The 14,077-nt window shown below is 48.1% G+C and overlaps 1 protein-coding gene across 9 annotated transcripts in view; it reads left to right on the top strand.

The window, feature by feature from the left end:
* LOC125466930 (rho GTPase-activating protein 32-like) overlaps positions 1-14,077 on the top strand; it is a 511,751-nt gene that overhangs the window by 353,672 nt on the left and 144,002 nt on the right. For all 9 annotated transcript variants that reach the window (XM_059638930.1, XM_048562116.1, XM_048562117.1 and 6 more), the window contains one exon: positions 2,757-2,849. In XM_059638930.1, coding sequence (XP_059494913.1) covers positions 2,757-2,849 — 93 coding nt within the window. The remainder of the gene's footprint in view (positions 1-2,756; positions 2,850-14,077) is intronic.

Below are 14,077 nucleotides of genomic sequence, written 5' to 3'. Positions count from 1 at the left end.
CAGATACAAGTCAAAGCCAACATCTTTTCCAATTCCTGGAATATGTAGACTCATTTCTGTGTTTGGAGCCAACTGCTACAAAAATAATTTTTTTTTACTCCTGCCACGTTCACCTTTCCTTGCTTGGATCCAGTTACTCAGGGTTTTGATGCTCTCCAATACTTCATCCAACTAACTACTGTTTATTTGGGAACCTTGCTGCATGGACTGTTCAGCTGTGGGATGTTGTCACGTGGATTATTTTTGCAAAGCTTTTGACAAGATTGCACGTGGCAGGCTGATCACAAATGCTGAAGCTTATGTAATTCAAAGGAAAGCAGCAGACTGGCTCTAAAATTGGTTCATTGTTAGGATGCAGATGATAAAAGCATTAAGTGAGGAAGATAGCAATGTACTGTTCAGGTGGGCAGAAAAGTGACAAATGGAATTCAGACCAGAACAGTATTAGGTCATACAGTTGAGCAGGTCACACAAGACAGTAGAATGCACAGTAATTGATAGGATACTAAGAAGTATAGAGGAATCTTGGGCGACATCTTCACAGATCCTTGATGCAGCAGGATATATAGATGCAGATATATAGATAAGAAGGCATACAGATTCAAAGGAACTGAGAGTGGGAATAGGCAATTCAGCCCCTCAAGCCTGTTCCGCACCTTCAGCCATACTTGATCTCAACTCAATTTTCCTGCCTGCTTTCATAGTCCTTCAACCTATTACTAATTAAAAATTAGTCCATCTCATCCTTAAATTTGCACACTTTGGGTTGTGAATTCCACAGATTCATGACTCTTTGAGAGAAGTAATTTCTCCTCATCACCAGTTTTAACTCTGCTGCCACTTATCAGAAAATTACGACCTCTTGTTCTAGATAGCCCCACATGAGGGACCATCATCAACTACTACTACATCTTTCCTTATTAGCCAAGTTTCTAAATATAAGAGCAAAGCAATTAGTATTAGAACTGTAGAATGCAATAGTGAAATCATAGCTATGATACCATATCTGGCTTTGGTTACTGCATTATAGGAAGGATGTGATCAAACTACAAAGGAAATTTGTGAGAATGTTGCTAAGAAAGAAGAATTTTAGATTTTGGGGGAAAACAGATTGGGCTTATTTTTGTTGGAACAACGGAGGCTGATGGTAGATATAATTAAGATCATAAAGTTATGAGAAGCTTTAACAAAGTGAATGGAAAGGACCTATTTTCCTTGACATTGAAGTCAACACCAAGGGACACGGATTAAAAATAGTTGATGGAAAAATCACTGAATGGGTGTTGGGAGTCTTGGTGAAAATCCACGTTGGATTTAAAAAAATAACTTGGATATGCAGTTGAGATTCAGTATTCTACTAGGCTACAGTCCAAGAGCTGAATGATGACATGAGACTGGTTAACTTTTTCTCTGCTGGCCTGGCCTTCTTTAGTGGCAGAGGTTTCTTTAATTCTGGGACTACAGAGAAGATCAATTGTGTACTTAATGCACTTTGAAAATTGCGAGTGTCTCTATAAAATTATTGCGAGCAAAATGCCTTGTCTTGGCTGTTCTGATCTAGACACTCTGTGACAGTCGTAGCACATCTGTTATGGTCAGCACAGCTGCCTCATAGCACCTGGGACCCAGGTTCAGTTCCAGCTTTGGGTGACTTGTAGAATTTGCAAGTTCACCCTGCGTTTGCATTAGTTTCCTCCTGGTGTTTTAGTTTCCTCCCACAGGCCAAAGATGTGCAGATTAAGTGGATTGATGTGGTAAAAAAATGCCTTATAGTGTCTAGGGATGTCTAGGTTAGGTTAGTTAGCTATGGTAAAAGAAACCTACAGTGTTACAGGGATTGTATGGGTCTGGGGGTGGGATGCTCTTCAGAGGGTTGGTGCTGGCTTGAGGACCCGAATGGCCGCCACCTGCAGTATAGGAATTCTATAATTCTCTGAGTGGCCACACCTAACTTTGTTGCAGCATAATTGTCAAACTATGGAGAAAAAGTCATCTTTCTTTTTTATTTTTAATTATGTTGTCATTTGATAGTTCTATTTGCATATCATAATTGTTTGATGTCAGAAATCTATCCTCTAATCTCTCTCTGCACGTAATTTCTGACTATCCCCAGTCAGTCTCTACCCTCAATCACTCCCTATCTCTGATCTCTGTCTGGCATGGTATTTTTCATTTGTCAATCTCTGTGTCAGCGCTACATCTCTGGTTCCATTTCTGCCTCTTAATTTGTCTCTCTCTAATCACATACATGTCTGTTCCCCTACAAATGTCTGACTTGTACCTGTAGTACGGCCTAAGTATCTATGCCTACAATGAATGCTGTAGGTCCGATCTCTGACCATAATTCTTTCCTTGTTTCAGTCTTCAACTGTAGCTTCTGTTCTTGTCCCAATTCTGACGTGATTTCTCTGTTCCTGTCATGCTGTTCTTCAACATCTACTTTTTGTCAGCTTGGTTGATGTGCCTGCCCCAATGTAGTTAGACTATTTAATGAATGTTGGGTGGGGAAACATCCAGTGAAATATCCAAAAAGTTTCTTTCATGAACTCCATTGCTTTAAGAGACAGAAGCTGGATATTTCTGGATACTAAGGTTTGCTTTCCTGTGGTTAGCCATTTTTCTTCTTTTGAAAGCTGAGGTAGGGAGTTGGATTTAACCATCTCTTCACCTTGTTTGTGTTTGGGAACTGTTTACCATTCTGTTTGGTTTCAGGAGTATCTGTTTTAACTATCTGCCATTTTTTTTTCCTGTTACAGACAATTACCCAGATGCTAATGGCATATTTAGCCCGACTCACTGTCATAGCAGACAACAAGATCAACTGTGGGCCTGCTCTCACCTGGATGGAGGTATATACTTTGTTTCTGCAATCTATGATGTAGTCCTATGTACACTCTGTGCAAAGAAATGCTTTAAAATTACACCCCCTTATTCTGGTCTTGAAGCAACTACGTAGCTGACAGTTCCTGTAAATAAGTGAGCAGTGAATCAGGGTGATTACTGTGGGAGGTTCACTGACTGCTGCTGATTTTGGTCAGATGATGGCAGCTAGTTTGGGAGTGTGACCTCTGATATTTGGAGGACTAGATATTGTTGAGGCAAATAATGGAAATGAGTGTGTGTGGTCATGAGGTAAAGACAGGGCAGACAAAGACAAACTATTTTCACTGGTTGAAGATTCTAGAACTAGGGAGCACAGTCTTAATTAGGGTGAGATCGTTCAGAAGAGATGTTAGAAAGCACTTCTGCACACAAGGTGTGGTAGAGGTTTGGAACTCTCTTCGACAAACTGCGCTGGATGCTGGATTGGTTGTTAATTCAAATCTGGAATGGACGAATTTTTGCTGAGCAAAGGTATTAAGGGATATGAGTCAAAGGCAGGCTTAGAACATAGAACAATACAGTGCAGAACAGGCCCTTCAGCCCTCGATGTTGCGCTGATCTGTGAACTAATCTAAGCCCATCCCCCTACACGATCCCATCAACATCCATATGCTTATCCAAGGACTGTTTAAATGCCCCTAATGTGGATGAGTTAACTAAAGTTAACTGAGTTTATGGAGTTAGACCAAAGATCAGCTGTGATCTTATTGAGTAGCAGAATAGTCTTGAGAGGCTGAATGGCCTACTCCTGTTCATAAGGATTACAAAACCCTTGAATACACATTTCACAGGTAATAATAAAGGCAGTGGTACGTTGGCCCGTCATTTCAAGGGGAATGCAATTGAAGAAAAGGGAGGTCTTACTAAAACTACACCAGGCACTATGGAATACTATGAACAGTTTTGAAGCACTTTTTATCTAAGCAAAGATATACTGGCATTGGAACAAGTCCATAGAGGCTTCAGGGTTGACTGATCCTGGATATGGACGGGTTGTCTTATGAAGAGAGGCTGAATAATTTGGGTGTGTACACACTGGTGTTTAGAAAAATGAGCAGTGATTTTATTGAAATATATAAACTTCAGAGGGGATTGGAGAGGATAGATGCAAAAAAGTTGTTTCCTCTTGTGGTAGAGTCTTGGACCAGAGAGCGTAATCTTAGAATAAGACTCGTATATTTAAGAGGTGAGGATGAATTTCTTCTCTCAAAGTACTGTGAATTCATGGAATTCTTCGTAGCGTAAAGTATATTTAAGACTGAGCTAGGCAGATGATTGATGTTCATGTTCTGGGGAAGGGTCACTGGACCTGAAACGTTAACTTTGTTTTCTCGTTCACAGATGCTGCCAGACCTGCTGAGCTTTTCCAGCAACTTTGTTTTTGTGTTTGTTATCTCTAGACCTGACTATTCCAATGTATTTGTGGCTAAATGTGCTAATTCTACCCTATGTTAACTTGAGGTAATCCAAAATTCTACTATTCTATCCTCACTCATCCAAGTTCGTTCACCTGTGTGTACTAATCTGCATTGGCTTCTGGTCAAGCAGCTCCTATATTTGAACACTTTCAAGTTCCTTCCCAGCCCCTTGCTTTCTTTCCTGACCCTACAGTTCTCTGAAATAGCTACAGTCATTAACTTGTAGCATCTTTAGCATCCTGATTTTAATTGCTTCAGCCTTGGTAGCCTGGCCTTCAGCTACCTGCCTTAAGCTCTGGAATTCCATTCCTACTTATTTACTTTGCATTTAAAATCCTTTGCATTCAAAATCTTAAACCTTCCTTTTTTCCTCAGTCTATTTTGCCATCTATCCTAATATCGCCTAATATTGATGTTCAGTTTTATTTCATCCACTCCTGTACAGTGTGTTTAGATGGCCTATTACATTACCAGTGATATATGAATACATAGAATCATTGAGATCTACAGCACAGATAAAAGACTTTAGGCCTACTTCACCCGTGCCAGTCAGAAACAACCACCTAACAATTCTAATCCCATTTTTCAGCATTTGGCTCATCACCTTGTATGCCTTGGCAAGTGCACGTCTAAATATTTCTTCAATGTCATGATGATTTCTGCCCCTACCATCGTTAAAGGCAGTGTGTTCCAGACTGCCACCACACTCTGGATGAAAACATTATTCCTCACATCTCTAAACCTTCTGCCCCTTAGCTTAAAATCTATGCCCCTGGTGATTTATCCCTCCACCAAGGGGAATAGTTCCTTCAAGTCTACCCTATCTATGTCCCTTATAATTGTATACATCTCAATCATTGTCCCTGTCAAACTCTTCTTAACTAAGGAAAGCAACCACAGTTTATCTGATCTCTCTCCATAATTGCCCCATGCACCTTCTCCTATCATATCCCTCCTATAATGTGGGTTTCAGCACTGCGCAAAATACTCTAGTTGTACATTTTTATGCAACTCTACAGTTTTTGGTGTTCCTATTAACGTGAGGCACTGTGAGCAGTCATCAGCAGAAGAATTGTACTCTACTGCAATTGGTAAACTGATGACACTGACCATTACCCTCAGGCTAGAGAGCAAGTTTTGTTTTATTGAAATATGCAGAGAAGCGTGCCAGCAATAGATTCAGATGTCCTTAAAAATTAGATGGTAAGAACAAAGGGTTACATATGTGTTAAACATTAGAAGCAGCATGCTGCAGGTAGTTAAATGATTCCACATCAGACCAGATCAAATTGTGCAGCCCCACCACAACCAATCATGAATGATGATAAAAAATTAGTGAATACAAGGAGGAAAATCCATGAACAACCCATCCTCGATTAAGAGAGAAGCCCATTTATTAAGAGCAAAAGACAAGACCGAAGCCATTTTCAGGCAGGAATACTGTGAAGCTACCTCAGCTACTTGACGTTCTCACCATCTGAACACACTGGATGTACAAAGCTGTAGATCCTGACAATATCTGATTATAATGCTGAAGCTACGTGCTGTCGAACTAGGCATTAACTCTAATTAAGCTCTGGATGTGAGTTTGCTCGCTGAGCTGGAAGGTTAGTTTTCAGACGTTTCGTCACCATTCTAGGTAACATCATCAGTGAGCCTCCGACGAAGCGCTGGTGTTATGTCCCGCTTTCTATTTATCTGGTTAGGTTTCCTTGGGTTGGTGATGTCATTTCCTGTTCTTTTTCTCAGGGGATGGTAGATTGGCTCCAAAAAGAACAGGAAATGACATCACCAACCCAAGGAAACCTAACCAGATAAATAGAAAGCGGGACATAACACCAGCGCTTCGTCGGAGGCTCACTGATGATGTTACCTAGAATGGTGATGAAACGTCTGAAAACTAACCTTCCAGCTCAGCGAGCAAACTCACATCCAGAACCTCAACCTGAGCTACAAATCTTCTCAAAACTCTCTAATTAAGCTGTTCCAGTAGCTGCAACACTGACAAAGTAGAAAATGGCCTAGATATATCCAATCCAATATTTGCCACCCTCTATCATTCTACTATCAAAACAGCAATAAAGTGATGGAAAACGCTACCATCTTGCGAAAGTAAAGTACAGCTGCTCGTGAATGATTATGCATTAATCTCAGGAAGATGGTGAATTGTGAAGATGATGCTGAGCAACTTGGAGACATTGACAAGTTGGCCAAATGGACAAATACCTGGCAAGTAAATTGCAATGCAAATAAATGTGAGATAATGCATTTTGGTAGAAGAAACATGGAGAAACTATGCAGGTTGAATGGTACAACTTTGTGGGGAGTACTGGAGCAGAGGAGTCTCTGATTCAAGTGCAAAATTCTTCGAAGGTGGCCAAGCAGGTTGAAACAGTTGTTAAGAAGGCTGATAAGATCTTTGGATTTATAAGTAGAGGCATGGGGTACAATAGCAAGGAAGCGATTCTCTCCCTGTACAAATCATTGATCAGAATTCATTTGGAGGATTATGTTCAGGCCTCGGTACCTTATTTAAGGAAGTAGGTTAAAGCCTTGGAGAGAGTTCAAATGAGAGTTACTGGAATGACACCAGAAATGAAGGATTTTGGATACAAGGTAAGATTATAGAATTCGGTTTATTTTCCTTGAAATCAGAAAATTAATGGGTGACCTTATTGAGGTGTTCAAATTGTGAACAATTATGACAAGGTAGTGAAGAATATTCTGTTTCCATTTGTTGCTATGTCAGTAACAAGTTTAAGATTGTCAGAAAGAGAGCTAGTGAAATGAGGAGAAAATTCTTTACTCGAGTATCGTTTAGATTTGAAATACACCACCTGGGAGAGTGGTGGAAGTGAATTCCATAGGAAATTCTAAAAAATAGCTGAATTGATCACATAGTGTAAATGTCGGAGACTGGGCTCCCATAGCCACTCTTCTTTTCCCAGTTCAGTAAAAGCAGACATACCAAGAAGGAAAGAAGTTCTTCAAGGATGTGTTGAAAATCGACATGAAGAAATGCAACATTTCATCTTTGGGGACCATTGCCCTGAACTGAACCAGATGAAGGCAGTCTGTGAGAAAGATCCAAACATATGGGGGACCAACAATAATACAATTAAGGACAAAAAGGAGAGTGGGAGAAAAAATAAATTGTGGGCCGGAAAAAATAGTCATGCCATGTGATAACAAATATCCTACCTGCTTCCCCATGAGAGGTACCCATTAGATCAAAGGAAAGAAAATTGAGGAGGGTTTGAGATGTACAAGATTATCACAGGATAAGGTTGACAAGAAAATCTCTTCAAATTAGCTAGCAGATGGTATAACAATCAAGGACGCATGCTTACTATCGAGTTTTGAGAAGATTTGTAGCTCGGGTTGAGGTTCTGGATGTAAGTTTGCTCGCTGAGCTGGAAGGTTCGTTTTCAGACGTTTCATCACTTTTTTAATTTGAAAAAATATACTTTATCCATAGAAGGGACAAAAAATAAAACATTTATACACCTACCTAGTCATGCAAGCCACTCTGGTGTACCCAGGGGTACGTACACCAACTAAAAAGGAAAAAAACAAAAACAAGGAAGAAAAAAAAAACAAAGCAAAGAAAATACCCCGGCAGTCGTCTCCCTGCACAGCCCCAGTTGGTCCCCTGACCAGTTGGCGAAGGCGCCAGCTGGGCCCAGTTACCAGATAGGGCCCTTTTATCTATTCTGGGCGAGGGGTTTCATACGGTGGTCTTTCCCCACCGCGCCTTGGCAGCGGCTGCCCCAAGCTTTAGCGCGTCCCTCCGCACGTAGTCCTGGACCTTGGAGTGCGCCAGTCTGCAACACTCGGTCGGGGTCAGTTCTTTCAGCTGGCAGACCAGCAAGTTGCGGGCAGACCAAAGAACGTCTTTCACCGCATTGATGGTCCTCCAGGCGCAGTTGATGTTGGTCTGTGCACGTCCCGGGAAACAGCCCGTAGAGCACGGAGTCTCGCGTCATGGAACTGCTCGGGACAAACCTCGACAAATACCACTGCATCCCCCTCCAGACCTCCTGCGCATAGGCACACTCCAGAAGGAGGTGATATTACAGTCTCGTCCCCCCCCGCAGCCGCCTTGAGGGCAGCATGCGGTGGCACCGAGATTCCGGGCGTGCATAAAGGATCTCACTGGCAGAGACCCCCTCACCGCCAGCCAAGCGATGTCCTTGTGCTTGTTTGAAAGTTCTGGCGATGAGGCATTCTGCCAAACGACTTTGGCAGTCTGCGTCAGGAACCACACGACGGGATCCATCCCCTCCTTTTCCCGAAGGGTCTCGAGGATACTACGTGCTGACCACTGCCTGACGGCCTTGTGGTCAAAGGTATTTCCTTTCAAAAATTTCTCGACAAAGGACAGGTCGTACGGGACGGTCCAACTACTCGGAGTGTTCCATGGCAACGAGGCCAGGCCCATCCTTCGCAACACTGGGGACAGGTAGAACCTCAGTAAGTAGTGACACTTGGTGTTTGCGTACTGAGGATCAACGCACAGCTTGATGCAGCCACACACAAAGGTAGCCATCAGGGCGAGGGTGGCGTTCAGTACGCCCTTTCCCCCATTTTCCAGGTCTTTGTACATGGTGTCCCTGAGGACTCGGTCCATCCTCAAACCCCAAATGAAGTGGAATATGGCCCGGGTGACCGCAGCGGCGCAGGTCCAGGGAATAGGCCAGGCCTGTGCCACATAACAACAGTACCAAAAGCCCCTCGCACCTGACAACCAGGTTCTTACCTGCGATGGAGAGGGACCGGAGCGTCCACCTGTCCAGCTTCTGCCTCAGTTTGGTGATATGCTCCTCCCAAGTCTTAGTGCACGCCCCAGCTCCACCGAACCAAACACCCAGCACCTTCAGGTAGTCTGTCCTGACGGTGAAGGGGATGAAGGAGCGATCGTCCCAGCTCCCGAAGAACATGGCCACGCTCTTACCCCTATTGACTTTGGCACCCGAGGCCAGTTCAAACTGGCTGCAGATGCCCAACAGCCTACTCACCGACCGACGATCGGTGCAGAAGACGGCGACATCGTCCACGTACAGGGAGGTCTTGACCTGAAGGCCTCTGCTGCCTGGGATAGTCACACCCTTCAGGCTCATGTCCTTCCTGATGGATGCGGCGAAGGGCTCCATACAGCATACGAACAAGGCAGGAGAGCGCGGGCAACCCTGCCTGACTCCAGATCTGACGGGAAAACTGTCCGATTCCCACCCGTTGATCGAGACTGCACTAATGATGTTGGTGTAGAGCAGCCGGATCCAATTGCGGATGCCCTCCTCGAACCCCAATTTGGAGAGGACGTCCCTCATGTAAGCATGAGAGACTCTGTCGAAGGCCTTCTCCTGGTCCAGGCTGACGAGGCAGGTGTCCACCCCCCTGTCCTGCACATAGGCGATCGTATCCCTGATGAACGCGAGGCTCTCAGCGATCTTCCTGCCCGGCACAGCACAGATTTGGTCAGGGTGAATCACCGACTCCAGGACAGACCTGACCCGGTTGGCTATGATCTTGGCCAGGATTTTGTAGTCCATGTTCAATAATGAAATGGGACACCAATTCTTAATTTCTCCCCTCTCCCCCTTCCTCTTGTAAATGAGGGTGATGATGCCCTTCCTCATGGACTTGCACATTTCCCCTGCCCAAAGCGCACTATCATACACCTCCAGCAGGTCCTGGCCAACCAGGTCCCACAGAGCGGAATACAGCTTGACCGCTAAGCCGTCGCTCCCGGGAGTCTTATTCCTCTCCAAGGACTTGAGGGCTCTGGCCAGCTCGTCCAGGGATATCGGCCAGTCCAGCCACTCCCTCGTGCCGTCATCTAAGACCTCCGTGATAGATAACAGGAATGACTCGGAGGCCGTGCTGTCCGTGGGCTTCGCGTCATACAGTCCGGCATAGAAGGATCTGCTGATCCTCAAAATGTCAGGCCGAGACGACGTCACCGAGCTGTCGTCCTCCTTCAGCCGGCTAAGCAGAGAGCTCTCTTTGTGCACCATCTGAAAGAAGAGCACGTCTCGTCCTGCTCCACGGAGTGGACCCTGGACCGGAAGATTATCCTGGAGGCCTCTGCGGCGAAGAGCGAGGCTTGCTGGCCCCTCACCTCGTGGAGGTCTCCGTGACATCGACCCCCATCGACTGCAGAAGGAGCAGGTTCTGCATCTTTTTGTGGAGTCGCGACAGCTTTCCCCACCTCTCTCTCCCCTTCCGAACACCCTTGACGACAAAGAACCTCTTGGTGTTCTCCTTCACCGTCTCCCACCAGTCGCCGGGAGACTCAAAGAGGGGATTCACGGTTCTCCAACCAGCATACTCCCTCTTAAGCTCCTTGACGTTCTCTGGAGTCAACAGAGTCGTGTTGAGCTTCCATGCCCCCTTGCCGGCCTGCTGGTCGTCCTGTAAGCCAGCAGGCCGGCAAGGGGACGTGGAGGCAGGAGGCAGTAGTCAGAGAAGAACACCGGCTCAACGCCGGTGGACCTGACCGAGAACGCCCGTGACACACACGGGAAGTCTATCCTTGAGCGGATAGGCCCGTCTGGCCGTGACCAGGTGTATCTGCGCTGCGCTCTGTCTGCAGGGGTGCTGAAGGCGTTGAGCTGCTTGGCGTCCTTCACCGTGCCCATCAGGAATCTGGATATGACGTCCAGTTGACTCCCCCAACCCGCTGTCCCCACGCTGGATCTTCCATCTGCATCGATGATGCAGTTGAAGTCTCCGCCTAGGATGACTGGCCTGGATGTAGCCAGCAGGGGTGGAAGCCGCTGCAGGACGGACAACTGCTCACTCCATACTGCTGGGGCGTACACGTTGATCAGCCTCAGGGGAGCGTTCCTGTAGGTGACATCAGCCACTAGGAGGCGCCCCCCCCCATCACCTCCTGAACTTGAGAGATGGTGAAGTTGTGCCCCCGCAAAATAGCCAGGCCCGAGGACTGACAGTCGTTACCCCCCGACCAGATCGAAGGCCCACAGGTCCAGGCACCCAACCATTTCCCGTACCTGCTGAGGTGCGGTATCCCGCACTCCTGCAGAAACAGAAGGTCTGCTTTGACGGTGGTCAGGTCGGCCAACGTGGACACACATCTCGCGGTGGACTTGACGCTGCGCACATTAACGCTCGCAACTCATACCTCCATTTGTGGGCAGTGACCGCAGTACCCTCCCCGAGTCCAAGGTCCAGCCCCTCCATCTGTCCCTTCATGCCCATTGCCCGGGCGAACTGCTGGATGCTCTTCGGGCTCAGGAAACCGTCTGTGCTGCCGTCCGGGTGGCATCCCCCTGTCGGGGGTACGGAGACAAGAGAGTCCGGCTCTGGGTCAGGCTGGGGACACGTTGTTTCCTGTTTCCCGCCTGAAGGTTCTGGGGGGCCCTCTCGGGCCCCAGCGGCGCAAGGCTGGGTGTCGGAGGGAGCCTCCGGACGCCTCCCGTCACCTGGAATCGGGGTGCTGCTTTCCTTCTCCCTTGAGATCTTTAGTTTCTGCTTTGGGTGGGCGTCCTCCAAATCCCCCTCGTCAGACGAGCTCTTATAGCCCTCCTGTAGCTGCCTCTTCCCGCCTGATGGTTGCGCTGCTGGGGCCTGCCGACGCGCCTTCCTCCTCGCCTTCCGGACCGTTGTCCACTCCCCTGGGTCACCTTTCGCCTCCATCGACTCCGGGTTGTTAGGGGGGAGCGGAGCCTGCAGGGGCGCTTTGCTGGCCTCGGGTCCCTCCTGCGGGGCTGGGCCCTCCTGCACGACCTGGCCGTCCTGCCCATTAGGGGGGTCCTTGCAGGGGCCTGGTGCCTTCCTCTCCTCCGGGGGGGCTTGCTTGCATTGCCCCTGCCGGCGACCTGGGCGTAGGTGGTCCCCTGCCGCGGGTATGCCCTATAGAGGTGGCCCGCTTCCCCACAAAGGTTGCAGCTTTATTTTGGGCAGTCCTTTGCAAGGTGTCCCTCCTCCCTGCAGATGGTGGCTTTGCAGTCAGCTGCCCCGTGATCTGACCTACCACAGGCATGGCAGACTTTGGGTTGCCCTGCGTAGTTCAGGTAGCCCTTGCTCCCGCCGATCGCAAAGCTGGACGGTGGGTGTGCGATGTTCCCGTCCGTGCCTGTCCTCAGCTTCACCCTGACCTGCCTCTTACTGGTCCAGATCCCGAAGGGGTCCATGATGTTGGTTAGGTCCCCTTCCACCTTCATGTACCTTCCGAGGAAGGTTAGGACATCAGCTGCTGGCACGTGCGGGTTGTACATGTGTACAGTGACCATACGGCTCCTCTGCACTGGCATCACAAACAGTGGGACAGCGGTCAATACAGAGAGGGGGCCCTCACCTCCTTTCTCCTTGAAAACCTCCAGGAAGCGCTCGCAAAGCTTGGCACTCCTGAAGGTCACATCGTAGAAACCTTCGAGGGAAATCCTGCAGGCAGTAAATGTCCGCAGCAGCGAACCCACAACAGTCCAACAGGACCCTCTTCACGAAGAAGTTGCGGTCCACAGGTGCACCTTCATCCACTTTCTTCATGGAAACGCGGACGGTGTTCCGGACCCCCTGACCTGGGGCACGGGCACTCGCTGCAGCCATCGTTGCAGGTTGGCTGCTCCCTTGAACCAGTGTTAGGCTGAAGGCAGCATTAAGATTCACCAGTTGCAAGGGTGCACAGCCAACCCGACGTCTTCCTTCCACCTCCAACACAGTCGCGCTCTCCTCTTCTCGGTCTTTATTTTGTTCCAGATGTCAGCTGGCTCACTGAGCGGGAAGGTTAGTTGTCAGACGTTTCGTCACCTTTTTTTTTTATTTGAAAAAATATACTTTATTCACAGAATGTACAAAAAATAAAACATTTATACACCTACCCCGTCATGCAAGCCACTCCGGGTTACCCGGGGGTACGTACACCAACTAAAGGAAAAAAACAAAACAGAGAAAAAAAAACAAAGCAAAGAAACCACCCCGGCAGTCGTCACCCCGCACAGTCCCAGTTGGCCCCCTGACCAGTTGGGGAAGGCGTCAGCTGGGCCCAGTTACCAGATAGGATTCTTTTCCCTTTTCCGGACGAGGGGGCTCATACGGTGGTCTTTCCCCACCGCGCCTTGGCGGCGGCTGCCCCAAGCTTTAGCGCGTCCCACAGCACGTAGCCCTGGACCTTGGAGTGCGCTAGTCTGCAACACTCGGTCGGGTCAGTTCTTTCAGCGGGCAGACCAAAGAGCGTCTTTCACTGCATTGATGGTCCTCCAGGCGCAGTTGATGTTGGTCTCGGTGTGCGTCCCCGGAAACCGCCCGTAGAGCACGGAGTCCCGCGTCACGGAGCTGCTCGGGACAAACCTCGACAAATACCACTGCATCCCCTTCCAGACCTCCTGAGCATAGGCACACTCCAGAAGGAGGTGATCGACAGTCCCGTCCCCCCCACAGCCACCTCGAGGGCAGCGTGCAGTGGTGCAGAGATTCCGGGCATGCATAAAGGATCTCACTGGCAGAGCCCCTCTCACCGCCAGCCAAGCAATGCCCTTGTGCTTGTTTGAAAGTTCTGGCGATGAGGCATTCTGCCAAACGACTTTGGCAGTCTGCGTGGGGAACCACACGACGGGATCCACCCTCTCCTTTTCCCGAAGGGTCCTGAGGATACTACGTGCTGACCACTGCCTGACGGCCTTGTGGTCAAAGGTGTTTCCTTTCAAAAATTTCTCCACGAAGGACAGGTGGTACGGAATGGTCCAACTACTCGGAGCGTTCCGCGGCAACGAGGCCAGGCCCATCCTTCGCAACACCGGGGACAGGTAGAA

The sequence above is a fragment of the Stegostoma tigrinum genome, chromosome 32, assembly GCF_030684315.1.
Source record: "Stegostoma tigrinum isolate sSteTig4 chromosome 32, sSteTig4.hap1, whole genome shotgun sequence".
In the NCBI taxonomy this organism is placed as follows: domain Eukaryota; kingdom Metazoa; phylum Chordata; class Chondrichthyes; order Orectolobiformes; family Stegostomatidae; genus Stegostoma; species Stegostoma tigrinum.
This window is presented reverse-complemented; position numbering and strand designations above follow the sequence as displayed.